The sequence below is a fragment of the Ciconia boyciana genome, chromosome 12 (genome assembly GCF_034638445.1).
Source record: "Ciconia boyciana chromosome 12, ASM3463844v1, whole genome shotgun sequence".
Taxonomy (NCBI): domain Eukaryota; kingdom Metazoa; phylum Chordata; class Aves; order Ciconiiformes; family Ciconiidae; genus Ciconia; species Ciconia boyciana.
In genome coordinates, this window is record NC_132945.1 from 17,168,287 (window position 1) to 17,195,347 (window position 27,061).

Sequence of the window (27,061 nt, forward strand, 5' to 3'; positions counted from 1 at the left end):
AGAGAGAAAAGGGAAAAAAGAGAAAAAAACAGAAGATTAGCAAAAAAGAGAAAGACATTCAAAAAGCAGGAAAAAGAGATGCAACATGAAAACAGCGGACAGAGGAGAGATGGAACCTCCTTGTGGTACCTCAGGTACTTCAAGGAAATCACACAAGTAAAAACCTTTTTTCTTTAAAGTCTTTTAAAAGACTTTACCTAACTTGAAATAACATTCTAATAAGGCAAATGGTCAGGAAGAACAGCCAGTGACCTGCAGTATGGTAAAAAAAAAGCCACATTAAATGGTTCTTTTAGCAGATAATCTAGAAATCATTGACAGACTGATATTGACCAGTTTGGGGAGCAGGCCAACATTCCACAGCAGAGGAAGAAGTAACTACTCAAATTATTTTAACTTGCTTAAAAAAAAAAAACAAACAAAAACAACCACAACACAAAACAGTTAAAGACTTTTATGGGAAATAAAATTGCATTTATGGTGAAACAGAATACCTGAGAAAATACACTGCAATCAAGAGTTTTAACTGCCTTGATTGCTGGAAACGGAGGACAGACTGTCGTTTGATCTGGGTTACTGCATAAGGTTTGCTGCTGCTGCAAGCAGCCAGCCAGACTAACATGTTGTATGCAGAAACTGTCTGTGAGGCTTTAGCATCATCCAGACTACCCTTCTACTAAAATTCTCAGCAGCGGCTGGCGCTGAAACCAGCATTACCTATCACGGCTAGGTCTGAGGTGTACTTGTTTTCCAAAAACCCAGGATTTGCAGGGTTTTTGTTGAAACTATTTGGCAGCACGCATCCTGATCTTTCAGCAGGGTCAGGACGTGTGGATTCACCCACATACAGAGAACTTAGCCTGCGCACAGTGTGACTGAAGGATCAGGGTCACAACAAGCAAGTCTGAAATGGAAATGAGGATTACATGCTAGTCTTCAGGTAGCATGAATTAGCAAAAGAAAAAATAAAAGCAAATAAAAAAAGATAGATGATGTCATGAAAATGACACCAAGTATAAAGAGAAAAGAGCTTTTTATCTCTCAACTATGCAATAATTAAACTAAGGTGGTGTTGTCATTTTAACGTCACCAATAAATACATTTAAACTGCGTTGTTATTTTGCCAGCAAAAATAACTCACAGAACTTATTTCCACATCCCTTATTTATCTGGGTGGAGAGGGACCAGGAGAAAGGGGAATCCATTAATTGTAGGGGAAAAAAAACTGTAGGATTTAAAGTTGCAGCATCCAAAACCTTGTTAGGACTGATTTTACATTGTTTAATAAAAGCAATAACGACCAGTACATAGTAAAGACAGAATCACAATGAGGACATAGGACAGAGCAAGGGTAACACCATGGAAAGGTCACAGCTGAAATGCTGTCACGTTTTATTAGACCCTCCGATTTAACAAGTAAATGAAGGTCCATTCCAGCCCATTGTATTCAGGGGTTATTACTCAGTACAGAGCCATGGGTTACTGTAAAAGAAGGGCAAAGAGAACAAAAAACAAAAGAAGTAAATGTTAACCAGAATTCACTGTCTGATGAAGTCTTTATTTAAAAACAAAACTCATCCAGAAATACACAGAGAAGACACCTGCAGGCAAACCACAGTTGCACTTGGCCAGGTGAACTCCTGGCCCCAGTGAGCAAAACACCTTCCTTTTTAGTGCAAATCTTGCAGTAAAACAAGGCTTTTGCTGAATAGAAAATACGAGAAGCAACCTGCCAGCATCTGTACACTTCTAAACAGATGCCTAATAAAAAAAAATAAAGGTAATACTTTTTGCATTAAAACCATAAATTGTTGGAATCACCGAGAAGAAAGTCGAAGAAACATCGTCTTTCTTCACAAACACTGATATGTACAGCAAGGTGACCAGCCTTCCCTGAGATTGGATCCAGGATGTGCATCCAGGCCAGCACACTGAGAGGGAGACAAGGCAAGAGATCCTTCGTGACCCCTGCAGCATTCAGAGAACACTTAGTTGCAAACCATGGATCCAAGTTTGAGAATCCCCCAAGCCCGGGGACTAGAGGTTTGGACTCAGGCCCACGCCTGTGAGGATGTCAAGTTTTGCAAAAAGTCCTTTAAAATTATTTGAGTCACACATGGCAGTGCAGGGGGGTAACAAGGGGTTAGATACAGCAAATTAAAAAGGGGAGAGGGCAGCCAGTCTCTTGAGACAGCACGTCCCACCCCACGGCAGCATCGGGTTGCATTCACAGCGGTCCCACGATAGGGGCTAAATGCACACCCCCAAGCAGCCGCGCTCTCTTACCATGCAGCCCTCGCACAAAATGGAGGGAGAGACAAAAAGCCGAGCAACTGAGAAGAGGGGACACTAGCCCTACGAGCGCTCGGCAGCCTGCTACTGCCCAAAGGGGAAGAGGTATCAGCAATGAGCATCTCTTGCCAGTTCCACGTAGGCTGTTGCTGAGTTCTTCACAAGAACAACCATAACCCAGAACAGCCAGGGGCGTGGACTCTTGCTTAAAACAAAATGGTGAGCGCAGGAAGGGAGCAATGAGTAAAGGTGAGCAAACAGGCACAATGGCATAGCTGCGTGTTAACTGAATGTGGGGGCATTCGCTTCTGGTGTGAAGGGAAAGGTTCTACAGGAAACCCGAACTGAAAATGAAAGAAAAAGGCAGATTAATGGTTTTATGGATTAATGACAAAAACCAAAATAAGAATATAAATGTTTCCTAACACACACACACACAAAAAAAGAAATGTTGCTAAGTGTTAATAAGGTTTAATTTGATTACAAAACATGCTTTATGCAGACACACACATGCATACACACACATGCATACGCGCACACAGACTCAGCAGTGGGATGAACCAAATCTATTTTCTAAAACAATCCTTTCACAGTTTTGCAAGCTACAGGACACATCAACTGTGACTTGTTTGTATTCTTGCAAAACAGTGGAGCCCTGCAATACTTTATGGATCAATATGGAGAGTATTTTTCTGAATTCTGGAAAAGTACCATATATACATATTTAATTTAGCAAGGACAAATGACCATTGAAAAAGGCACTGTCTGCATTTGTATAGTGGGAACAAAGAACTTCATTTGATTCAAAGCCCGGCACACAACAGTGTACAGTTATGAGGACTGCCAAAAGCAATCCAAAACCAACAAAAATCAGTAATGTTCACTCTAACTGCACTTTAGCCGTGCCTTTGTACTCAGCACCAGAATGAACACTGTTATTCTTTTAGCTTTTTTTTCCACATTCAGAGCCTGATAAGCAGAGGATTGTTCTTTTCATTGTTTTACAGTTACCGTTGGCAGCAGAGACATTCATTCAACCGGACTGCTCAAGACGACTGCAAGCTCCAGTTTGAGTCAGTGCAAGACCCTTCTGAAGCTCTTCTGTTAAGTGGAACATCCCATTGAAATTAAATTCAAATGCCTCTCACTGCCAGTGTAATGTTTACTGGCTTTTCCATTTCCCTTGGTGGGGCTAAGAGGGAAGGAATCCTGGAATCGGCTTTTCCCTATTTAAGGGCAGACTGTTAAGTTAGTTTGGACTGTATCCCGGAGAGGATGTAAACCCTAGCTTTGTCTGCAGGGAAGGGTGGACTCAAGGCTGAGTTTTTAGGGTGTTTTATAGTTAAGTGCTGCTGTTCCAACAGGTCCGTTCTCCGAGAGACCTGTGCACCTCAGCCTGGGGTGCTGTCACCCTTGCCTTGGATAATAAGTATTGCTGCTCTGTCAAGAAGCAAGACATTCCTGTGGGAGCTTTCTTTTTCCTCTCACCAGAGAATCAACATCAAATTTAAAAGGCTCAATTAAACACACTCGACCTAGCTGTAAGCAGACCACTGTCATTAGCAGTTTAACTAATAACCCTAAGGAGGATGCTGCTCTCCTGCCAGGCAGGTGCATTTATTACGCATCTTTGTTTAAATGAGCATTCATTTTACAATAGATGCTGGCACTTCGCACTGCGGACACTTGCTTATGGCAGGGTTTGTTAACCCTTTCAGGCAACCTTATCTGTTCCACAAGCCTGCCCATGACTAAGGCAGAGACACTCTGCACAGAGTCACAGCAACTGGAGCAAGCAGACTCACAGTGTAACACCACTGACAGGGCTCTGCTCCAGTGGGAACTATCTTTAGAGCCTTCATTATCTGCTAAATGCTCAGCCCACCATCTCTTGTGGCTTTGGACAATCAACTATAATCGGTCAGCAGGTGAATACTGGTTTGGTTACTCAGCAGTAGCTTCTTCAACACACCCTCATACATACACACACACCCACACACACACAGTTTGGTGACTCTCTGGTGCTTTGGGACAAAGGAAAGCTCTAGGTTTGACAGATTTTACCATCTGTTAGTATGTGAAGGGGGGGACAGAAACTAGTTGCATCTACCTTCACCTGCACTGTGACCACAAGTTAACACTACAACTTGGAGGGGTGGGAGGGAAGGAGGAGAAAGGGAAAAGACATTTTCATGGCTAGCTGGGTTCTGTCATCAGCACCATATCTCCATAGCAATTGTTGCCATAGTATCGACATGGCCTACGTGATTAAAGAATATAATTTATTTCTAAGGGAGATGGAATAAAGAAAACGGAGCCAACAAAGTGCTGGGAAGGTTTAAAAGGAAGAGGACCTAATCCTTATTTTTCTACATCTCATGTCCTAATACTGAGTCTCTCTAAAGATTCTGCAAAGTAAAATGCAAAGACGAACTTCATTGCATCCTTTTTCTACAACTGCATATGTAGAGAGAGACTGGTAGAGCATGTATAGTAAGGGTGAAAGCAGAGGAAGACAGAGATAATACTTATAGGCTTCTTGGTCTTGCACAGGGTCTGATTTTTTAGGAACTGTAACTGATCCCACTGTGAGGTCTATATTAGTTAATGACGCTTACCAGGACAATGTGCCTCATGCACCATGCAGCCAAACAGCAGCTAACTGTAAAACAGCATACATGTGAGAGCTAATAATGATGATAAAGATGTAACAACAACACAAAAAAAAAAAAACCAAACCAAGTCATGATTAGTGCAAATTACAGAGCTTGGGTTTAAGAGAGTCACTTGTGAAAGAAAAAGGCTAGTGTACTGCCAGCCACTAGTAAACAAATACAATTAAGCTACAGCTTGTGAAATTCATGGATTGTTAGAGGTATTTATGATCTAAATACTGAAATGAATTATTAAGGACAATTGGAGAAGTTACACAGTAAAGAAAGCAGCACCATTTCTAACACAGCTATTTTCCTGGAGGAGAGAGAGGCCTCCTAGTATCTTCCCAAGCCTTACTCAAGCACTGACCTATCTCTTTTCATGGAGTTTTCTGTGCCTTTCTGTGTCCTTAACTGACAAGGATGGTACCCATGCTTTTCCATATGAATATGCTTGGTGTCAAGGAGCCCTTCTGAGATCAGAACTGCTTCTAGAACAAGAGTGTGACTTGGGCCACAGCAACTAATTGCTCATACTACAGGGCATGTCATCTCCCTTCTCTGCATTCCTGACCCTGACTGATCTCAGGGCTGAAGTCTGCAGTCCTCAGTGTGCAGATGTCTGAGGGCTCTAAGCATGAAAGAACTCAGTTGTGTATTCCTCACACAGTCCAGGCTGGGGAAAGAAGTCTGTCCCCAGTCAGTCTCAGGCTCTTCAGTATGAAAAGATATTAAAACCCCCCTGAAGGTAATTCAAAAGACCAAATCGAAACACACAGTGGAAAAAGGAACGGACAAGCGAGAAAAGGGCAGGAGCACTAATTGCTCATCGCAAAAGAATGTTGACGTTGAAGCAGCTCCAGCTCAAAACTAAAAAGACTAAACCAGGATCTCATTCTGGTTATTGGGTTTTTCCTCTCCTGTCTCATTTGATTCCAAGCTTAACAGTCAAGGGCTATTTTCCCTGACAAACAGTCCTGTCAGCTCTTGGGGCACGTGCCATATTGTTCATATTAACAGCACTTCTCCATGTACTTAAGACTGCATAGCGCAGGCAAGATTTACTCTGGATTTGCCCCAGGGATGTGCAGAGAGGGGATTATGGCAGCGGTATAGAAACCAGACCCTTGTTTATCTGCATACCGCTCTTTGTGCACATGCTAAGGTGGCACAGGACTCTGTTTTGGGAAACGTACGATGGTGAGAAAAAAAAGCAACTGCTCATTGCTAGGTGAACCGGGAGGACTGTTTCAGCTGTACAGCTGGTTGCTCTTGAGCAACTGTGGAGCATTAGGAGCCTGGCATGGGCACTGCAGACAGCCCAGATCACAGGACCCTGACGAGGGGCTGGATCCTGTCACACCAGTCCCTGGCATGGGGAACCCCTGCTAAAGCCATGCAAGATCTCTCACTGTTTCTGTGGAGGGCAAAAAGCTGATTTAGGGCTGGAGAGACTACTAGCACTAACAAGGAGCTATGACCTGTCCCCTCATTTTGCAGATTCCACAATTCAAGACTATTAGTCTCCCTGAATAATTTCCACAATATAAGCTTTTCCCCAACCTAAACAAATAAGACCCTGAGACAGGACACGCTCCTCTCTGGGGGTAGCAGGACATCCCTGCTACCCACACCCTAGCCTTGGCAGCCAATATCGTTCCACTTATTACAGGCACTGACAGACCAAGGGAGGAGCAGGGAATCTCGGGGAATAAAAACAAGTTCATCCTCTCCCATGCTGTCAGCAAGCAATGAGGGAGGTTAGCACTGCTCCCTGCTCTTCAGGATGACAGCTAAAGGTAAAATGCTTCCAGCTGCTGCTCAGCCTTACTAGGGATTAAACCTGGCTGCAAACCTTCCCCTGATAAGGACTGGCTAGGTTGGGAGAGAGAGATGAACACCCAGAAAAATGGTAAAGGAGAACGATCACCAAAAAGCAAATACCACTGGGTTAGCAACTTACTTTTTTCTTTCCTTATCTCTTTTAAGAGTTTGCGATCCTCCAGCCTGCTGAGCCTGAGATTGGAGCAATTCAGCTGCTGTCTTCCTTTGTTTAAATGCATTTACTTCATCATCCAGAGACTTCTTCTTATCCTCTAGCTTCTTTTTTTCATCCTGATGTAACTTCTTCAGGCGATCAAACTTTTCGTGCAGCTAGAGGGAAAGGAGAGACGTGAGGAGGACCCAGCACTACCACATATTCTGTTCACAGGAAAAGAGGAAGATGGAAGGATCACATCAGATCTGAGCCTGCAAGTCTCTGTTGGTCTCTACATCACTTCTAGCTCCCTGAGCTGATGCTGTGTAGACAAAGGGCAGGGAACAGTCTCCTTCCACAACAGCTTACAAACCAGGCAGTGTTCTAGCAATGCACCACTGCACAGACTAACAATAGAGGATTGGGAGAGTATAATCGTAAAAAAAAATTAATCCATTTCCAGGGGTCTCCACCTTATTCCTCTTTAAAGGTCAGTAAATTAATAGATTTTTCACAACGCTAAGAAGTTGTATGGGTATATTTTTTATATAACAGGCTTATATCAGGGGCTGTTTTTCTCCTTGAATTTTGCCACACTGCAACTCTCCATCAGAATCAAGACTATGGCACTTTCATGGTGCAGTTAAGTTGTACACTTACAAGCACTGTGATCTGGTTTTGTCCTACAGGATGAACACCTTAATGTCCCCATGATCCCAAGTTAAACTTTAGACTTCTTGATACGAAAGTCTTAAACCACACTCTGCAGAAAGTGCTTTGGCAGCAGCTACCTACTTGGGAGCAGATCTATCACTCACAACCATGAAAAGACAAGTACTGCAGTCTTCACCTCTTTTTCAGCCTCCTTCAGCTCTGCTTCTTTTTCCTTGACCCTCTGGACAAACATTTGCCTCATTGCCTCTTCCTTTTTCTGCAGTTCCCCCAGAAACTCATTTCTTTTGGCTTCATAAGTTTCTTGTAAGCTAAAAAGAAAGGAAAGTCCAGTGCCATGACTTGGGACAAACTCTGCTTCCCCTGAGGCTCTGAAATCAGGCCCTCACCATGAATATTGCTTGCCCACAGCACATTTGCCACTCACCCACCCACCCACATGTGCCCAAGGTCTTCTTTATCCAACTGTTTCTGAGGTGTGTAAGCTATTGCACTTTTCTGTACGTTGAATGTTGGGCAATTCAAAGAGACTAGCTGGCAACAAACACTAGTTCAGAGGGACTCTGCTGTATCTCTGCAGCACAGACATTTCTACTCCTATACTTGCAGTTTTCACAGTCAATCCTGCACACACTCTCTGTGTTTTCACCTTCTCTCACTCAGTCAGCACCTTCACTGAAGTCTGGATTTATCTGACCTGGCAGGTTTTCTTGCTGCATTGGTTCTTTACATGTTCTCTCAAGGACACACACATACACACACACACGCAGCGCATCCAACAATGCCTCTCTCGAGCTCTCCTGTCTCCCCCAGGGATCCCACCTGAAGGGTTTGCTGTCTGGATCGGTGTCCTTGAAACCCATCTCTTCCAGTTTACATCGCCGGTACAGCTCATAGTGGCGTGTGTGGGTCTGTTCGCGAAGGTCTTCCATGTTCACACGGATCAGCATCTCCCGCAGCTTCACGAAGTCGCAGTGAGCCTCACTCTCCACTGTAAGAAGACACGATAAGGAGTAAGATGGGGGCAGAAAAAAGGTCTCTTCCCACATTACCCACCTGTCTACTCCTCCAACAGGTTTAATAGCCCTTCTGAGCAGAGAAAACTGTCACTGTAGGCCTGACACATGGATTTAACAAAGGATGATCCCCAGGGAGATATTAAAGTACAGCAGGCCCTTGCTCCTCTTATGAGAGCCCACTGCCTCCTGGCAGAAGTGTCACCATTCATGCCATGAAAATCCCAGGGCTGAACTTACCCTGCACTGTGCCCCAGGGGTACTGACGAGCTTTCATCATTTTGTTTCCTATTTTCAGCTCCTCTGTGCTCCCGATCACTGCAAACGGCAAGTGGGCCTGGAACACATTATATGATACCCATGTTAGTCCCTCTCAACTCTGGCTGACTTGCCAGCACACAGAGATTAGCACAGCCACTGAGCAAGACAGTCATTATGCACACGCTAATCTCAGGGAGTCTAGTCACTGGCCACTAGCCCAAGACAAGGGGGGAGAAGGGAGGGTCCTTTTTGGAAACCTTGTTAGTGCTACCACTCTATATCCTCTACCTGGCTGATCCTCCCAGCCACAGGATCTCAGGTGAGATGAGCCAGTGCAAGACTAGCATCAGAATGACAGCTCGAACAACGTGCTGCGCGGCTCTGACTGCGGTGCTGTCCCAGGGGCTTGCCATGGCTGAGGAGAACATCTGCACAAGCACAGAAGCAATAAAAGAGGTCTTGGAGCCTTCTTGATTTTATTCCCCCCACCACTCCCTCAGCTCACACTGGAGCACAAGACAACTCGCTCTATCAGATCATGAGATCAAAGTCCCTCCTTCACCCCCAGAGTAACAGCTCCTTCCTCCCCACTTGCTTCAGCCCTGCTGAGGAAGCACTGAACACGTCCCTGCTCCAGGTCAGCCTCCGCATCCATCTGTGCCCTGAGGTCTGCCCCAGGCTGAGCTGGGAAGGACTCTGCATTCCCTGGGGCTGTGCTGAGCCTGCCCCATGCTAACACTCCACAGTGCCTCACGCTTCCTGCGGCTGTGTTGGGGCTCACCCTCAGCACCCCCTCTCCCAAAGCCTTTATCAAAACTGGTTCTGAGAAACCCAAAGGAGTGCCGAAGGCTTTCTAAAATCCTCATGATGTTGATGCTACGCACAGCCACGGCTAGATGGCTGCACAGCTGGAGGACAAAGGAGGCCAAATCCAGGGATCACACCCATGAGGAGAGATCCTGGGGACAGCAGAGCAGAGCTGTGCTGCTAGCTCAACTGTGCCTTGTTATGCTCTTCAAGCTGAGACACACACTCCACAGAGTACGGTTGTTACAAGTACCTGAAGGCTGACTAAGAACAAGAGGGATTTGCTTTTCAAAACCAAAAAATAGTCACTTCTTAGTAAGGAAGGTATTTTTTGCCTTCTGCAGAGAGATTAAGAGAATCGCCCAGTGCAAGCTCAGCAGAGTTGGAACAGAAACACTCCTGACACCTCTCTAGGCTCAGAAGACCTCACATTATACTCCCCTCATTCCCCAAACTCAGGCAGCCAAGAAAATCCCCCAGACATTGCTATCGTACTTTGCTGCATTTATCTGTTGTGCAATAAGTGAGATCTCTCCCCACCTCCGCTTGCTCCTGGGAACTATACTGCATTCTGCCAAGCTGCAAAGAAGTCAAGTGCAAGGTTTCAGCACTTAAAAATAAAGTTGCCAGCTCCCTGCACCCACCCCTTCTGCTGAGTTTTGTGCAGTGACATTTGTTAGCTAGAGCTTTTAAAGTGTGCTGAGTTCTGGGCAATTAAAAGGGCCCCAGGAAGCCAATTATATGGCAGATCTGTGACCCTGGATTGCTCTCAAGAGCAGGTAGTGAAGTTTTCATTCCACAGGTTATCTGAAAACTTGGACAAGTTCATGACAGCTGGTACAAGCAAAAGGTTTCAGAGATGATGTTTTCTGCTTTCAGAGTGTGGCTCGTACAGTCAAGCTCCAAATACAGCAAAACTGCCTGCAAGCACTCACAAAGGTGGGCTCTTCAGCTTTTATTCCTTGGCCTCCCAGCTCTCGCATGGGACACACGGAGAGTAAGTGGGGCTGGTGGTCAGCCTGATGGGGCCATCCTGGGCCATGCAGAGCCTCTGTGCGCCGGGGCCTCCTGGGTCACTCTCCATGCCGAGTTACCATTGCCATCATGCTGATGCGCTAGCGCCTGGAGGGACGCAGGCCAGCATGGAGCTGTGCCTGCTCTGTGCAGGGTAAGTTCCCTGCGGGAGAGGCCGAGCAGCAAAAAAAAATCAAAGCGGTCTCCTGGGTTGAAAGAATCTGATTTTCAGCAGAAGGCTGTCTAGTCGCAAAGGGCAGGGGATACAAAACACTGGAGGGGAAGGAAACAAAGCTGTCTCAACTGAACAGCCTCCATACCGCAACATGAGGGAAACTCCCCTAGCCAGCTTTCAAAGGAATAACTTGCCACCTCATTTCTACAAGCTGTAGCTTTTCCTGCCTTCAAGACAGACCACACACAAGCAGCAGCACTATCCACAAACACTTCTGCACATGGGGTCAAGAAGAATCGTCAGTGGTCCCTGTGGAGCAGGTCTCTGCCTCTCCACCAGCCGCAAACAGGCCTTGCATGTCCCTTGGTGTCCCGTTGTGCAGCCACTGTCAAGCAGCCTGACAAGGAAGAGGGCAAGCAGAGACCCCAGGGCTGAGCAAGGGCCACACGCCACCGTCTGCTGCTCTGGGAGGAACCGGAGACATCACACCGTGGGGACATGCTGGCTACTGCCAGGCACTTGGTGGGCTCTTCACCTACTGTAGGTCAGGCTCCTCACCACAGGACGTGCTGGAACTGGTCTGTACCTGTGTCCAACTGCTGGAAACTCTGAAACACCCCAGGTACTAAACCCCACAAAGGCTACAGCCTCCTCTGCAGGCCTACACAGTGCTATTTCCAGAGGAAAAGCCATCACAGTTCCTGTCCCCCTCCAGGACACAGGATCAGGTGAATGTTTGCTAGAGGCAATGTGCTCCCCACTGGTGATCCTCTCCTCCACAGCCCACCGGAGCTGCCCACTTCTCTCCTCTTCCAATCCTGCCGCTTCTGGGTGAGAACTTCCAGACCTCCCTGTTGGCTTCTTTGGACTGTCCATGAGGAGCATCCCATGGTCAGCTTCTCCCACAGCTGTAAATGCTTTTTGTTTACTTCGTATCCAGATCTCCAGGAGAGTAAGGGAATTTCCAAGGGACAAAGCAAGCAATGGGAGCAAGAGGAGCAACCTGAGACAGTGGCAGAAACACCATGTTATGGCCACACAGGCACAGCCTGAACCTTGGCCGTCCATGGGAACCTTGGCCGTCCATGGGCCCAGTTACCCTCAACAGCAGAGTCGCTTCCTCCACTGGTACCAACTGTTCGTCTGCTGTCTTTGCCAGGGAGAAAGCGCTGGTGATTTCCTTCTTCCCTCAGCAAGGAAGTTCCAGCTCCCACCATGTGGGACAGCTCATGTAGCTGCATGTGGTTTCATTTAACTAGCAGGTGCAGGGAGAATATTTTCTTCAGTAATTAGGCTAATTCATTCAAAATGGAAAAGCCAATAGGGAGTTGAAAGAATATGAGAGCTTGTTTTTCTTATTTGATTTAAGAATAAAACCCAGATGGGAAGACACCGCAATAATTTTGGACAGTGTTTTCTCTGAACTTGTAAATACATGCTTGGTGGGATTCTCAAAAAGACCAAATCAATTTCAAGGAAAATCAGGCATTTTGTTCTGAAGATTTCTTTAATCTGATTATTTTCTAAATACTTCACTTGATGCCTTTGTTCATGGTTAAATACTTTTGTTTCTGATCATGATGGCACAGATTTTAAATCCTTCAGTTAATCAACTCCTGTCAGATCAGGCAATATTTTCTCTGTTTAGTAAGCCAATTTGCAATGCAAAATACTCTGGAAAAAAATTCCTAATGTATCCAGCACAAGTGGATATAATAAAGTAAAATGCATATGAAATAGTGAGTTTGCATATTTTAAAGCCTAATTTTACTTTTCTTGTAAAAGATACAGGTTAAGATGCAACTAATGCAGGTTATAAGCAAAACATTAAGTAATCAAAAGACCAGTCTCAATTTTCTCTGTAATTAAAAAAGAAAAAAAAAAGTAACTGATCCAGAGAAGTTGCTGGTCAGCAAGAAGCACCACTTAAGCATGAAGACTGCATTTATAACCTTTCAAAGATGTTGATCTGTAACAGGCAAAGACAATGAAGCTTTCTGTAGAGAAGTACAGACACAAAGGTTAAGGCAACTGATTTAAATCAAAGGTTCCCATTCCTCAATTTTAAACATGACCAAAATTGGCAATTTAAGTCACACACCTAAATCAACCCATCCTAGCTCTTTTACTGGTCTCAGTCCTTCCACAAGCTCATCTCCTGACCTGGAGCATAAGCAGATTTGTCTTACGTTGCTAATAAAATCAGTCTTTGGATACAAGTTTTCCAGGTCTGCAAAACTGCCTTGATCAGATTCAGATTCTGGCCTGCTTAGTCCCCATAAATCTGGTAATTATGATTTATATCAGTTTAATGGAGGATTTAAAGAGTTGATCTCTCTGTGCAGCAGCTGACACAACCCAGAACATCTACAACCCGAGACAGCATTTCCCTTCCCAGGAGACACGTAAATCACTGAAAGGAAAGACGAGCAGAGGTTTACTTCTGCCCTCAGAAGGGCCAAGGGGAGAGGACTTCTCCCTTTGTCATCACACCTCCGGTTCCTTGAGGATGGAGTGATGTTGAATCTTCGTTTCCTGGAGTAACGGTAGTCCTGCTCAGTGAGAGCATCAAGCACTGAGAAAGATGCCATCACAAAACTACTCTGACCAGGAAGCCACCACTGACAGCTCTTACGGTAGGACAAACTTCATGTTTCTTTCAGGCCTCTCCACAACACTCTACAACTATTAATATTAGATCAAGAGATGACACAAAAGCACATCAGCTAGACCTGTACTTCATCAACAGCAGTTAAGCAAGCAACTTCCCCTACTTGCTTGCCCCTAAAAGCCTTCTGGAAAATGGGAGCATGGTCAGGATACGCTGCCAGAGGGGCCAAAGGACACCTTGCTCTGTCTTCAGGGAGCCACAGACAGGCACCCACGATACTGGGAACACCAGAGCGAGAAGGAGCACTTGCAGGCACCTTGAGACACGCTTGGCCCCATTTGTGTACTGTTTTTCACACGTTGCTGGTTAAGCTGTGTAACTCCTTGCCACAGGATCCTGGAAGTGCACTGGTGGGGGGGCATCAGGTGATGCATGGGACAGAAATCTAGAGACACCCTCGAGCTGAACGTAGTTAGAGGCTAGGGAAGTATTTGGGGGAAGTGAAGCATTGTACACATTCCCTCTCTTCTTATGTACTCCAAAAGTGACCAAAAGCAGATGTTTAGGGAAGAGAAGAGCTTCTTCTCTTAGGGAAGGGATGTTTAGGGCCACTGGGCGGGATGGGCCTCTGGTCCCACCCTTGTGTTTTATTTCTCACATCAGCACTTCGACGTAGCTCAAGGGAAGCCAGTGCTCTAACCAGCCTTGTTGTATCCCCCTGTCCATCCGTTCTGGCCAACAGCACCAGAGCCAAAAGGCCAAACCAGACCAAGGACCCAGCTAAGTAACTTAATCAATAATAAAACAGCAACTCAGTGCAGACAGGAGTCCCAGAGACGGCCAGCTGAAGGGGTTCTGCTGCAAGGACAGCCACAGGCAAGAGGAGACACCCATGGAGGCAGGGCTTCGCAGGAAACACCAGCCCAGGAGAGCAAAATTGTCTGGTGTGAAAAATGCAGGGCGAGGAGCAGAGAGGTGCATGTCTGTAGACAGCCTGCCCCTCACACCAGACAGATAATACCCATCTGATTAATTCATAACCCAGGACTGTCCTTGCCCTGCACACCCAGGCCTTGCCATCTGTCCCATTTCCTACATGTCCCTCAGCAGGTATGCATTAGGACAAGGAAGGGGTTAAAAGACCATATGTTTTCTGACTAGAAAAGCCCACCAGAGAGGCAGTAGCCTACCACAAGGCTCTGCTAGCCTAGGATGACACTACAAAGATGGGATCCCTTTGAAATCCTCCGGTTTTAAGACACAAAATAAAAGGGAAAGTGGATTTAAGAAGCACCCCAATATAGGCCACCAACCCCTACAGTGACAGTGCTGTTCTGGGAGAGGAGGAAGTGCCGAGTCACTTACATTCATTGTCCCATTTATCTCCGCCACTGATTCATCGTCTGTTGGGAACTGGTAGATCTGAACACCGTTACTGACCAATTCGCTTGTGATTTTAATTTTAAATTTGGTCAGCTCACTCTTGGAAATGGCATCAGATTTGGCAATGATGGGAATGATGTTCACCTAGAAAGGAACAGAGTGGTAAGAAGCCCTCAGCTTTGCTCCAGGGAGTTTTTCCAAGTCTGCATTACAACTTACAAAAACTTAAAAGTGCTCAATAAATCTACAGGATTTATCTGCCAACCCAGTCATCTTCACTAGCATAAGGGCTATTCAAGGTGGGGAGACGTGCCCTGGAAAAGCAGCAGCCTTTCCGCTACGTACCTGGCAAACCTGCCCAGTAAGAGTTAAACGTGCCTACCTTGCTGTCAAGCTTCTTCATTGTTACCAAGTCCAGGGATTTCAGCGAGTGGCCTGTCGGAGCAATGAAGTACAAGCAAGCGTGGATCCGGGTGTCATGGTAGTTGTGCAAGACCCTTTTTATCTTCAGTTCTTCTTGCAAGTAGGCTTCAAACTGAGCATCAATGAACTCAACGATGGGCTTATAGCTTTGGTGAAAGGGAAAAAAAAAGAGTTATACATCTCACAGTCAGAGAAGTAAACAGACAGTGGTCCTTTGCTTGCTTTTAAGAAACAAGCTGCTTGTTAGATTTCACTTCCCAAGATCAATTCTCTCAATCTCCCTTCCTCCCCACCCGTAAGAAATTTAAAAGTTGCACTACTGAGAAGGAATCTTACATCAGACTCTAGCAGCCTGTTTGACAAAACACAGTACTGGAGATTCAGCAGAGGACAGGCGACACACCATCCTTTCCAGGGAAAGTGGACTCTCATGCTTTCAACTGTGACCGTGAAAGACTTTTTAAAAGAAGGATAACGTAGACTCATTTGCAGCAGTATGTAACCCTTGCTTGCACTGAGGGAGCAAACAGCTTGCTGCTCTCACAGCCCCGAGTCCTGAACGTGGAAGACACACCTCCATTCAGTACTGCCTTTGTCCAGTGCTCTGGGGCAGGAAATCCCTGCAACTCCCTTGCAAGGCCATCTAAAATACAGAGCCTGTCAGACTCACAATATAAAGGACATCCGTGCACCTTAAACAAAACTGAAAAGAAAATCTAACAGACCCACAGCAAAGCAAATCCCATCTGCAATGCCTCTGTGAAGATGCACCTTGGAGACAGTCTAGTTGAACTACACACCCCTTAACCGCCGCGCTCCAGCCATGCTGGGACGTGAGCTGCTAGAGATACCTCCCCAGGGCATCTCACTGCATACGTATCGTGCTTTCTTTGGCAACATGGAAGAGCCCTGCCAGAAGTGGCCGTTAAGCCAAGCGGTCACTAGACCACGCTAGTGGTTTGGTCGGCAGCTTGCGGTCAGCACAGCACAAGGAAACAAGCACAGATGCCCTGGAACCCTCCGCTCTCCCTACCAGATGAATTTGGGCAGAAGGCTGCCAGCAGGGCAGATATTGCTCTGACAGCATGAGAAAAACTGCTTTGATAGCTGGAGCAGTGCTGACACACCACAGCCCCTGTCCTCTCTTCTACCTGTCCCATCCCAAAGAGATGACAAGGACAACCCATAAGAAGGAAGGAGGAAAACTTTACAGCGCAGTCTGGCCCAACTAGGGCACAGGAGAAAACCAGGTCACGATACAGCCTCTCTCCCCCCTCACTCACCTGTCCTCTTTGTTGATCTGATCCCCAAAGCCCACTGTGCTCACAATAGTCAGTTTGAGGTTGACGTTGCTCTCCTGCAGGTCGTAGGTATTGGATTTCAGCTGGACCCCAGGCTGTGAGTGAGATGCTGGATCACCTTCAAATTTTGTGTTGAAAAGTGTGTCCATGAGGGTGGACTTACCAAGGCCAGTTTCCCCTGTTGGAGAAAAAGAGAGTTTAAATGTTCTGTTGAATATTAATATGGCTTGGCCTTTCAGCTTCCAAACATTAACAGGGGTGAAATTGTAGCAGATGAAGGCAGATCTCATGCTCCAAAGGGATCGTCTGGCAAGCAGAAAGCCATGTACAATGGGAGGTCTGTATTCCGGGCAAATTACATTTCACAGTCTAATTGCCATTAATATCGTTAGAAAATAGAGATGAAAAGAAAGAGGTGAAAAGGCAAAGGAGAAAGCATCGTTCAGATCCTGCATAAACCCACAACTACACTACAGAAGATGCTGTATTCATTAAAAAGTGGGAGGGGGAATGGGGCTCATTGCCATTTCCAAAAAAAGATGCTCCAGATCAATATGCCTCTAATAAGCAGCCACTGAAATAGCCTCCTTCTGTGCAGAAACACTGAGAGTTGGTTCCAGTCCTACAGCAAGTTGTGCAGTTGGCTTCTTGTACCCACAACAGATTGAGTTGGGGGAACAGGCTTCTAGACTGGGAGGGGACATTTTCTGTAATATCTGGTTTCCATACCTTAGGGGCTACACAAGCTATACAATACTCCAAAATCTGCTTCCAAAAGTTCTGCAGCATTGAACTGCTATTTGGATTCCATCTATCCACGGGGAACTATTTTATTGTCTGGAAGGAAGAGATAAATCCCAGAGACCAGTCTTAAATTTGTTTTAGATACATCCCAGGAAGAACAAAACAAATACACTCATTCCGCAGGGCAGCCTCCCTTGCCACACTCTGACAACGGAGCCAGCTTTCTGAGCTCAAAAGGATCTGACTTTGTGCTAAACTCGTAAGCAGTCTGGTTTGCTGCCCTGTGAAGGCTGTTGTGTTTTGGGGAAACAGCGATTTCTGAGCCGCCCAGCTGGCTTTTGTTGGAACTTCAGGAGCCGGCCGAACCCCACCCACTGCGAAGGCTGCTCCTCTAGCCTGCTGCAGGACCACAGGGAGACTGTGTCTGGCTGAAGCAGCCTTCCCCTCCCTCCCTGAGCCCTCAGCTCCCAACCAAGACTTCATCATTTTCCTATTTTGCTCAGAAGAAAAGAGCTTCTTATTTTTGTAGGCTTAGAGCTCTGCAACAGATCCAAACTTGCATGAAATGCCCAATTCAACAGGGGGAAACTCCTCCCCATCCTCCCCCATCCAAATCTCCAAGCCTCACCCTTGCAAGCAGGCAAATTCCTCTCTCAGCCGCTCTCTCAGTCCCTCAGAAGGGACTTCTCTCACTCAAGGCTGAAGTACATGACAGGCAGGGCAGGGCAAACATCCACTGCTCTGGGAACTGAGCCGTCTCAGATTGCCAGGATTATATATCAAGAATCTTTCCAGAGGCAGCAAGATTCACTAACATTTGAAAGTCAATGTACACCTTGAGCTGCAGAGCTGCTTGGGAGCCAGCTAAGAGCTTGTGCTCCATCACCAAGTGATGCCAGCTACAACTAGAACAGCCACAAATCCAGTTGCTCTTCGCACCAATCTCGTTTGCAGTCCAAAGGGGAGAAGAGGGAGTCAGCACTAGGAGCTAGTGTTGCTGCAATCCCTTGTGCTACGTTAATGCATCAGCCGTATCTACAACACCGCCGACCAGTGTGCACCGGCAGGAGGAAGGGAGGGGGACCCAGCAAAGCACAAGGTTATCTCTGTCACTGGAGGAATGAGCTGGACCATCCAGAAGACTTATGGCTGATCACACCAAGCCTTTCATTGACTTGGAATGCCATAGTCTGGGCTTTTGGGGTACCATTTGCCCCAAGTGGGGAGCAGGTGCACAAAACACAGCAGACCAGAGCATTGCGACAGTTTGGACAGGGATTTTGAGACGTGACTGCAGACAGCCTGCACAACCCGCCGGGCCTTTCTCAGGGATTCTAGGAAAACAGCAGTGTAAAAGACGACAAAAATCTAAACAGCCTGAGAAGGCTGCAGCATTTCCAGAGCCCCTGCCAAGGGATGGGTGGGACAGAGCAGGGAGCTGGCTGCCTGCCTGTGAATGCCAGGATCCCTGATGAGGCGTCTCAGGACAGGGGAGCTCGTCAGCGCTGGGGTGCGGGAGCATCGCCCACACACCAGCCTGCAAACCCCCTCTTGTGCCGCTGTCCTGCACTCTCCATCCCACAGCCTGGCAGGCCCTGGAGCAGGGTTGGATCCAGCAACCCATGCCCCGAGCCTCCAGGGCTGCAGGACAGGGTGACAGGGGAGCAGGAGCGGTGACCAGGGCAGGGAGCTGCTCTCTGCAGCAGATACACAAGGTTGCGTGTAAATCATACAGGCTTCCAGGCAGACAAAACACCCTGTAAGCCACCTCTCGTTTCTGCCTCCCTCCTTCTTTAGGGTGAAAAGCGTTCACGTCAGGCCAAGACTATTGTTAAACGCATCCTGAACCTGCTAATCATTGCCTACTTTAAATCAGTCTAATGTGTTGTTTCCAGCAGGAGTGACTTGAACTGTCAGAGGGGCCAGGAGAGGTGCATAAGAGATGTGGGCAAATTTTTAAGATGGAACATGCTTTTATACTCCACCTCAGGCCAGCTACGCAGGGCCAGCAAAGGCAACTTTGAATTCACACACTGAGGTTTTCCTTTTGGAAGGGGAAGATCCAAACTGGTAAGGCATTTTTCCATAGGTGGGAGCTGCCCATCCAAACACCTACAACTTTGTGTTTAAAACACAAAAGCACCCAGCCACTAACACGGCATCTCAAATGTGAAGTCTGCACACCAGAAATGACATTCAGCCAGCAAATACACCCATCCCTGCACTGTGTAACCCCACTGACACAGCACGGCATTAAAGCCTGCCAGGGAAGAGGAGGATGGAGGAGAGAGGAATGACTGTCTCAGCTAAAAGAAACACAACCTTAACACTGATGGAGTGACATGAGATGGTAAAAGATTTACGATGTTAATAAAGTGCTTTGCTGTGTTAAATATGACCAGAGCTAGGAAGTAGTGCTACTCTGAAGGGCAAAATGACAGAAGGGAGGATTTCTGAATCTCCCTGGGAGTTTCTGCCTGACACAGAGGCAACTTCTGCTGGCTGGAAGATGTAAGTGGTGCCAACTGCTTCTTGTAAGGACAGGAGTCCAGATGGAACAGATGGTCTGATGAAAAGGACAAGTAGTCTGTGCTCGTTCCAGCCGACAGCGCTGGAATCTTCTCCAAAAAGCAGAAACGATGAATGGGGATTAAGGGAAGCAGAATTACCGTGGAAAAAGCAGCGGTGTATGCAAACTGAGTGAGAGGCGTCCTTGGCAGGGAGATTATTTCCTGATGTCAGGCTTATAGGCACACATGTGATTTGATCTCCAAAATTGTACTTAAGGATTATGCAACTCGGCAGTGGTCTGCTCTCCCAAAGCAGGGCTGACAAAGCGCTGTGGGGAGGACAGGGCAGGGAGGGCAACCTTCACTGTTAAGAGTTCTGCACCAGGAAGCTCTGACAGCTACTGAAAAGCTGTAGCATTGTGCCTTTCATCATGGGATGGATTTTTGCTGTTAAATTTGATGATTTTCAGAGATGTGAAAAAAAAAATGGCAAGATACACCACACCAGTCAGGCTCTGGACACGCAGCAACCCTACACCAGTGCCCGGAAGGCACCATCCACTCTTAACACCCAACAGCCTGCCAGGCTAGAGACACCGTGCCGGGCTCCCTGCACCTCCTCTCGGTCTACTGAGACATGCTCCCTGCTCCAACTGCACGTGCACGTGGCATCTTCAGTGCTCGATGGAAACGGTTCATCAAATCCCTCACTGATGGAGCAGTGGCACCACTTGCAAAAACACAGCTGGGACAAGCACCGCTCTCCTCCCTTCAGCTACTCCACAGAGATCCTCTGCCCTGGGACCAGACTGCGCTCCCTGTGTTGCCTGGGCAGGACTTCGCTCACACTCTCTGGGGCTCTCCAGCTGGTGACCAGGCAGAGCCCATGCCAAAAGACAGCAAGTACCAGTGCTGCAAGGAGTGAGGGATCCTGCCATTGGTACCACCAAGTGACAGGTCATGCTGTGAGGGCTACCCAACACCAGCTATTCTGGGTGAGATGGAGATGAGGTGAGAGGTGGAGGTGAGGTGCTACCATACCTGTCTCTGACACTGACCAGCAGCTAAGGTGGAAGAACAGAAGAAGCTGCGCCCACAGCAAATGCTCCTTCCTTTGGGAAGCTCCCAGCTTCCCAAACCTAAAATGGGCATCTTTGTGCTTGAATGCACCTTCATAGCTTCTTCCTTCCACAGAAATTTTGGCATCCTAAGCACCCTGTAGCAGTAAGCTGAATTATACACCACAAAAGCTGTACCTCTTTTTTTGTGCCTGGCAATTTAATTTGCTTTTCACTAGTACATAAGTGAAACAACAAACAACTGCTCATTGGCCCCCCTCTCCACATCACTCAGGATTTAAGAGGCCCCAGTCATATCATCCTCAATCGACTCTGTGGGAAGACAGAGGAGCGCTTGGAGTATTTCCCTGTTCAAAGGCATGGAGAAGCTTTCACGAGAGCGCCCTTTCATGAGAGAGCAACACCTGGCCTTCAGGAGATTAACAACTGTGGCTCCAGATATCAAATAATTCAATCTTAAAGAAAATGTATACGCATGCATAGCTCTTTCATGTGAAGAAATGGGAGCTAATCCAATGTAGCAGGTTTGTTGAGACAAGCTCTGAGGCAGCTCAGCTTGATAAGGCCACCTCTCACGGAGAGAGGAAAAAATAGTTATTTTCATCTGAGAGGTGTACGGAGACACCGCACGATTTGCCCATCGCAAGGCAAAGGCTGGGCTGCGAGGGCAAGAGGAGCAACATGGGCTCACAAAAGATGCTGAAGCGCCTCGGAGGACTACCCAATTCCCAGCCACCACCGTCCACCCCCAGGGACCAGCAGTGAGGGGGCAGGAGGGGACTGAGAAGACCGATCGCTTTTCAGTTGGAGAAACCCTGTTCTTTCCTCAGCTGGTTGCACCAGTGACCACAAAAACAACCACTGGGCAATTTCCAGGCTGTACAGCTCATCACCCCACAGAAAGCTGCCTGCTGGAGAGCAGACGGCAGGTCTGCATGAGGGACGTGCACATCCCTCCCTTCCCCAGCCGGTGAGAGCTCCTGCATGGCAAGGGACTCACTCATTTGGAACGAGAGACCTCAAGCAGTTGTGGTACAGCCTCTGGGAAAAGAGAAGGTATTTCTGCCACAAAATAGCTGTTTCTCATTGCACTGAATAGGCTGCTTAGAACAAATCCCCTGCAAATCCCGGGAGAAAGGGAGGGGGAAACTCCTGCTTATAATGGAATATGAGTCTAATGCAACTATAATCTACCCTGGCCAAATCTGAGAAAGTTTGTTAAAAAATGTCAGTCTATTCTTCCTCTTTATCTCCCCCATCTCACTGAGAAATACAGTCAGCACAGAATGTCTCAACCATTAAATACTTCTCCAGCCTTTGCACTGAACTAAGAGGCAACTAACATTTTATCACGGAAGCTTTAGGAAGAAAATAGTTGTGCTGAGGAATAAAATATCAGAGAAACCATCCGCAACCCCTAACTTCGTATGAGAGGTTTGCTCATTTACTCTATCTTTGGCTCTAGTCTCAAAGGGGAGACAGCTTTCAGCATGAGAAGAGCTAAAAATTGCTCCACTCTGGATGTGCTGCTGAGAGTAATTTCTGAAGCTTTCCTTGGCTCCTCCATCGGGAGCTGGAGGAATCGGTGGCTCAGGTCCAGTATGGCGCAGAGCAAAATTGTCATTGGATTTTTCCTCCAACAGATGCCAAACACAGCTGAAATGTGGGGGGCAATGAAATGCCTTTCTATCATGCTTAGTGGCCTATGGGATCAGTTTACCTACTTGTTGTTCTGTTGGCTCCAATCCTCATTTCCTCCCTGTTCTTTCAATTTTTCGCCCCAAACTCCTGCTGTACAAGTGAGATCCAATGGAATAAATGACTGATGGACTCTGGGACTTTTTGTTTTCTTTCTCCAGGATGTTTAAGAGTTTAACTTTGTTATCACAAGTTAACAGCGGCACCAGACAACTCTTAAAAGACATTTTAAAGCCTGACCTCCTCAACTCAAGATCTGCAGATCCTTTTCTAATGAAGCTTATTAAATTCTTCTATAAAGTTTCTTTATTTTGAGATTGACCATGTCTGTGTTATTACTATTCATAGAAGACTGACAGTAATAACTAATGTGCATTGATCTTGGCAAGTCCGTGTTATTCAGATCAACAAGCGATTAATGCATTCTATTTCTGTCCTGCAAAGAGGAAAGCAGAGGCATTCAACCCCTCTCCACACATCAAAGTGAACGTATAACCACAGGAGGCATCCACTGCTGCACCTATAACTTGTAGGAAAAAAAAAACACAGCAGCTCGATAAATGCAAAAGGAAACACTGTAAGACTTCAGTCTTTGGGACAAGAGTTTCACTAGGTCATATCACATTCACGTACTGTGGAAATCACCTAGCGACTCAGCCTGACAGTGACCTCCACTTGTCAGCAAAGTTTATCATCTCACAGGAACGCCATTGTCAGGGAAAGTTTTCTTCTCAGCTCCATTTAACAGGCTCTGCTCCCCCCTCCTCACTCTACTCCCCTTGTCTCAGACTTAACCCTGTCCTGGGCAAACACCAGGTCCATACCATGAGTGGATCTCTCACGGGAGGGGACAGACAACCTTTGCATGGGTGCAGAGCTGACCACCAGCTAAGATGAGTCCCCAGGAGGTATCCGCAGCTGCAGCTCTCCCCTCTGTCATGCCAGGCACTCCTGGGAGCATCTGCAGACAGGGCTTACTCCAAGTAGCCATGGCCACACAATAACCTCCTGCTCCTGGAGGCAGAGCACTGGCATCAGTAAACCAACCTAACTGTCCTATCACACAATTATTAATTCCCTATTATTAATTCCCTTATTCACCTTACCAAACTACTGTACCAAAGCCATACAAGATATTACTTCTGTACCCGGGAGTACCTCTGAGGAGGGACCGTTTGGGATCCTAACCCTGGGGAAGACCTGTGAGACGGGCAGACGCTGCAGGGACAGACACCAAGTCCTACTACAGCGCCAGGCCCCAGCTGAGATCCATGCCACATGGCAGCTTGGATAATCGTCTGACCAGCTAAGGCTTGGCCAGACGCTATTTTAATTCAAGTATGCACAGAAGGGAGGAGAAAAAAATAGCTTTTAGTGATTTAAGACAAGCATGACTGGTATTTTGTTAAAATAATTATAATAATAATTCAATACCTAACCAAACAAGACCTCAGAACAAAGTTCTCTGGCACGAGTACCTATTTTCTTTTAAAAACATGAAATTGAAACATACTAGGAAAATAAAGATCGTAATAAAAGCCTGGGATTTTAGGCATTTTATTTCTATGGTTCACTGCTTGGTAGCAAGCCATACTGCATAAACTCAGCAGGGATTTCCCAGGGCACCAGTAAATCTTGTTACTGAAAATAGACAGAACAGTGGGGAAAATTTAAATCAAAGCTACCTTGTTAACTCTGCCACCTACAAGCTACATCCAGCTGCAGAGAAGCCCTTTTCAGCAAGAGAACTTCCCAAAATGGAAATACTCACCCACACACAGGATGTTGAAACAAAACCCATGATTAACTGACTTATTAACCAGCTGGTCAGGCAAACTGTCAAATCCTACGTGTCCGGAAAGTGGGACAGTGCGACAGCCTTCACCCTGAAATACAATGAAATAGTTGTGTCATTTTCAAGCAAAATACACTTATCGGTATAAAACCTTAAGACCTCCCAAACAGAATCAACTGCACAGTCCAAGCAGAGATTTGCATGTATACTGTAAATCATACACTATAAATCGTGTCAGCATGCTTCCCTCTTCTCCAAAACAAATCCAGACAGCACAAATAGAACATTTCATTTGCCACACATTAGAAGGTAGCCCTGTTAGAAAAATATTAAACCATGCAAAACACATACCCAAACACAGCTGCTGAAATAAAGAAGCAGCAAAACATTTGTTTCTTGAGAAATTATGTAGACACTCAAGTCTGACCTTATACTGAAAACAAAAATAATCCCCTGTGCAAAGGACTGTATTAACAATGCCTCCTCCTATATGCTTATTACAATTCACTTAATGTGAATTGTAACTCACATGTAATTCACGTTCACAGCTGCAATTACAGAAACTAGCTAGGAACAGTTAGGAAAACTGTACCTACATCTGGTAACTGAACAACCCAAACACACTGCCTCTGCAAAGCTCAAGTGCTGTAGCACAGAAACAGCAGAGAATACAGTCTTTGAGCTATCAAACACAGAAATATTTTCCATATTGTTGCGAAGATGAAAATCTCAGACTGCAAACAGCAGTCTGTCCAAATCTATAGAACAGCCATGAGCACCAGAAAATCAGGGATCATTGAAGGAAGCTGCAAGGAAGATGCTCGCATGGGCAAGTGGCCAGACCATGCAAGGTAGCTGGTCTTCTCCAGCTCTGAGTGTTGCTAACCAGCCTTCGGAGCATATCTTTCAAAGCTAGGAACTGAACAGAAAGAAAAGCTGAGGAAAAGGTGTCCAGAACTGAGCTGCTCATAACCATGCAGCCCTGCCAGAAGGGAGCCTGCACGGGGGTTTGGGAGCGGAGGTACCAGCAGATGGGCCGCTCCTGCCCAGCCACCCAAACGACTTCGTGAGAAGCTGCTCCCACACCCTGCTCTCTCCTGTGCCCGACACCACTAACCCAGTCTCCCCGGCCAGGCGTCCCCTTTCTGCCCTGGGGAGCAGAAGGGCCGAGCTCCAGTTCCAGCTCCTGCTCACGCTGTGCTCCACACCCAGCACAGCCACTTGCTTCTGGAGGGGGGAGGTCAGAAATTTTCACCTGGCCATTGCACAAAGGCCTATGTATGCCAAGGCACTCTGGGTTCCAAACCTGCACAGCAGACAGTAACAAACTACATGCAGAGGCTCAACCTCAGAAATGGCACCATGCAAAATGGAGAGTCAGTGCTAACCCCGTGTATTTGTGTGTACTGGAAAGTTCCCCTCCTGCAGCCCCCCGGCAAGGTACTTCCCTGTCTGGAGCGAAGGCTTTTCTTAACAATGTATTTTAGTGTCAAATACAGAAAATTCCCCTCTGGCCTTTCAGGGACATCATCTGTTTGCAAGAAATACTACAGTCAAAAGGCAATAGTTTATAGGGTGTCATTTTTAACTTATTCTTAATCATGTTTTCACATATCTTGAAAGCCTGTTTATAGGGACAGGCATACTGGTTTTCCCTCTTCTGTTAATGGCACTGGTATTTTAGGCTAGGAAAACTTCCCCAAGGACTACATTTACCACAGTAGCCTGTCAGAGTACGATCACTTGCCTTGTTACTGTTTTCCTGGTGTGGGGTTTTTTTCCAGATATGAGGCTCCAAACACACTTAAGCCATTAACCATATTTACCACCCTGTGATGTGTAAATATGTTTCCCCTTAGCCATATTTTGTGTATTAGTCTGACTCTTCCTGCCAAGATGTTCACCAAATATGGTGCTTTATTAATTCCTGAGCACCTTGCCTCCAAATGACATGCTCATCAGGAAGGCACTCGAGTTCCCCAGCAGATTCTGTTTTTGCCTTCTGAGGCTGCAGCTCCAAGGCCCAATAATTCACAAACAAACAGCTAAAGCAGAAGCAAGGGAGACCATCAGGCACACAGATTTTGTGATGACACACCTAAACTCTCCTACACTGCTTTCACCAAAACAAAAACCCAGCACTGGGGTATCTCATGGCAGTGTTTGATCTGCAGCGAGAGCGCACCATGGCCCCGGTGAAGAACAGATGGGTGGACAGAGTGCGCAAAGGCGCAAGAGAGAACCACGGGCAGACTCCGCCTGGGGAAGGAGAAATATCAAGTGTATTTTTAATACTCAGCCTTAAAACTGCACCGTTGAAAGACTGTTTGAACACTACTCTCCCCAGGAAGCGTGGGCAGGAGTGTAGGCTCTCATTAAGAACAAATCTTCTCCTCATCCCTAAATATACGTGCGATCCAGATGGAACAAAATAAACGGTAGAAGTTAAGCCACTCTCGGCTGAGAGGAGGCATTTACCATCGCACAGAATTCAGCCTGCAAGTCATTTCCTGTAGCCTCTTCTTCTAGTCACCTGTGGTTTTACAATGCAGTTAAACCACACTTCACAGCTGCTACAGGCCAGGAAACAAGTACTGCAAAATCTGATTTCCAGTCACAGCAGCTGAACCATCATGTTAAGTACATAG

At 46.6% G+C, this 27,061-nt stretch overlaps 1 protein-coding gene across 7 annotated transcripts in view; it reads right to left on the reverse strand.

Moving 5' to 3' along the window:
- Positions 1–27,061, reverse strand: part of SEPTIN6 (septin 6) — a 32,392-nt gene that overhangs the window by 988 nt on the left and 4,343 nt on the right. Inside the window, exons 2-11 of one of the 7 annotated variants that reach the window (XM_072876943.1) lie at positions 24,390–24,504; positions 16,570–16,765; positions 15,246–15,432; positions 14,846–15,007; positions 8,853–8,949; positions 8,419–8,587; positions 7,775–7,907; positions 6,910–7,100; positions 4,911–4,954; positions 1–1,482 (exon numbers count right to left, since the gene is read on the reverse strand). In XM_072876943.1, coding sequence (XP_072733044.1) covers positions 4,951–4,954; positions 6,910–7,100; positions 7,775–7,907; positions 8,419–8,587; positions 8,853–8,949; positions 14,846–15,007; positions 15,246–15,432; positions 16,570–16,765; positions 24,390–24,504 — 1,254 coding nt within the window. In that variant the 3' untranslated portion in view covers positions 1–1,482; positions 4,911–4,950. Of the gene's footprint in view, positions 1,483–1,537; positions 2,637–4,910; positions 4,955–6,909; positions 7,101–7,774; positions 7,908–8,418; positions 8,588–8,852; positions 8,950–14,845; positions 15,008–15,245; positions 15,433–16,569; positions 16,766–24,389; positions 24,505–27,061 lie in introns of those variants that run through there. The other 6 variants (XM_072876942.1, XM_072876939.1, XM_072876937.1 and 3 more) reach the window with 6 other exon arrangements.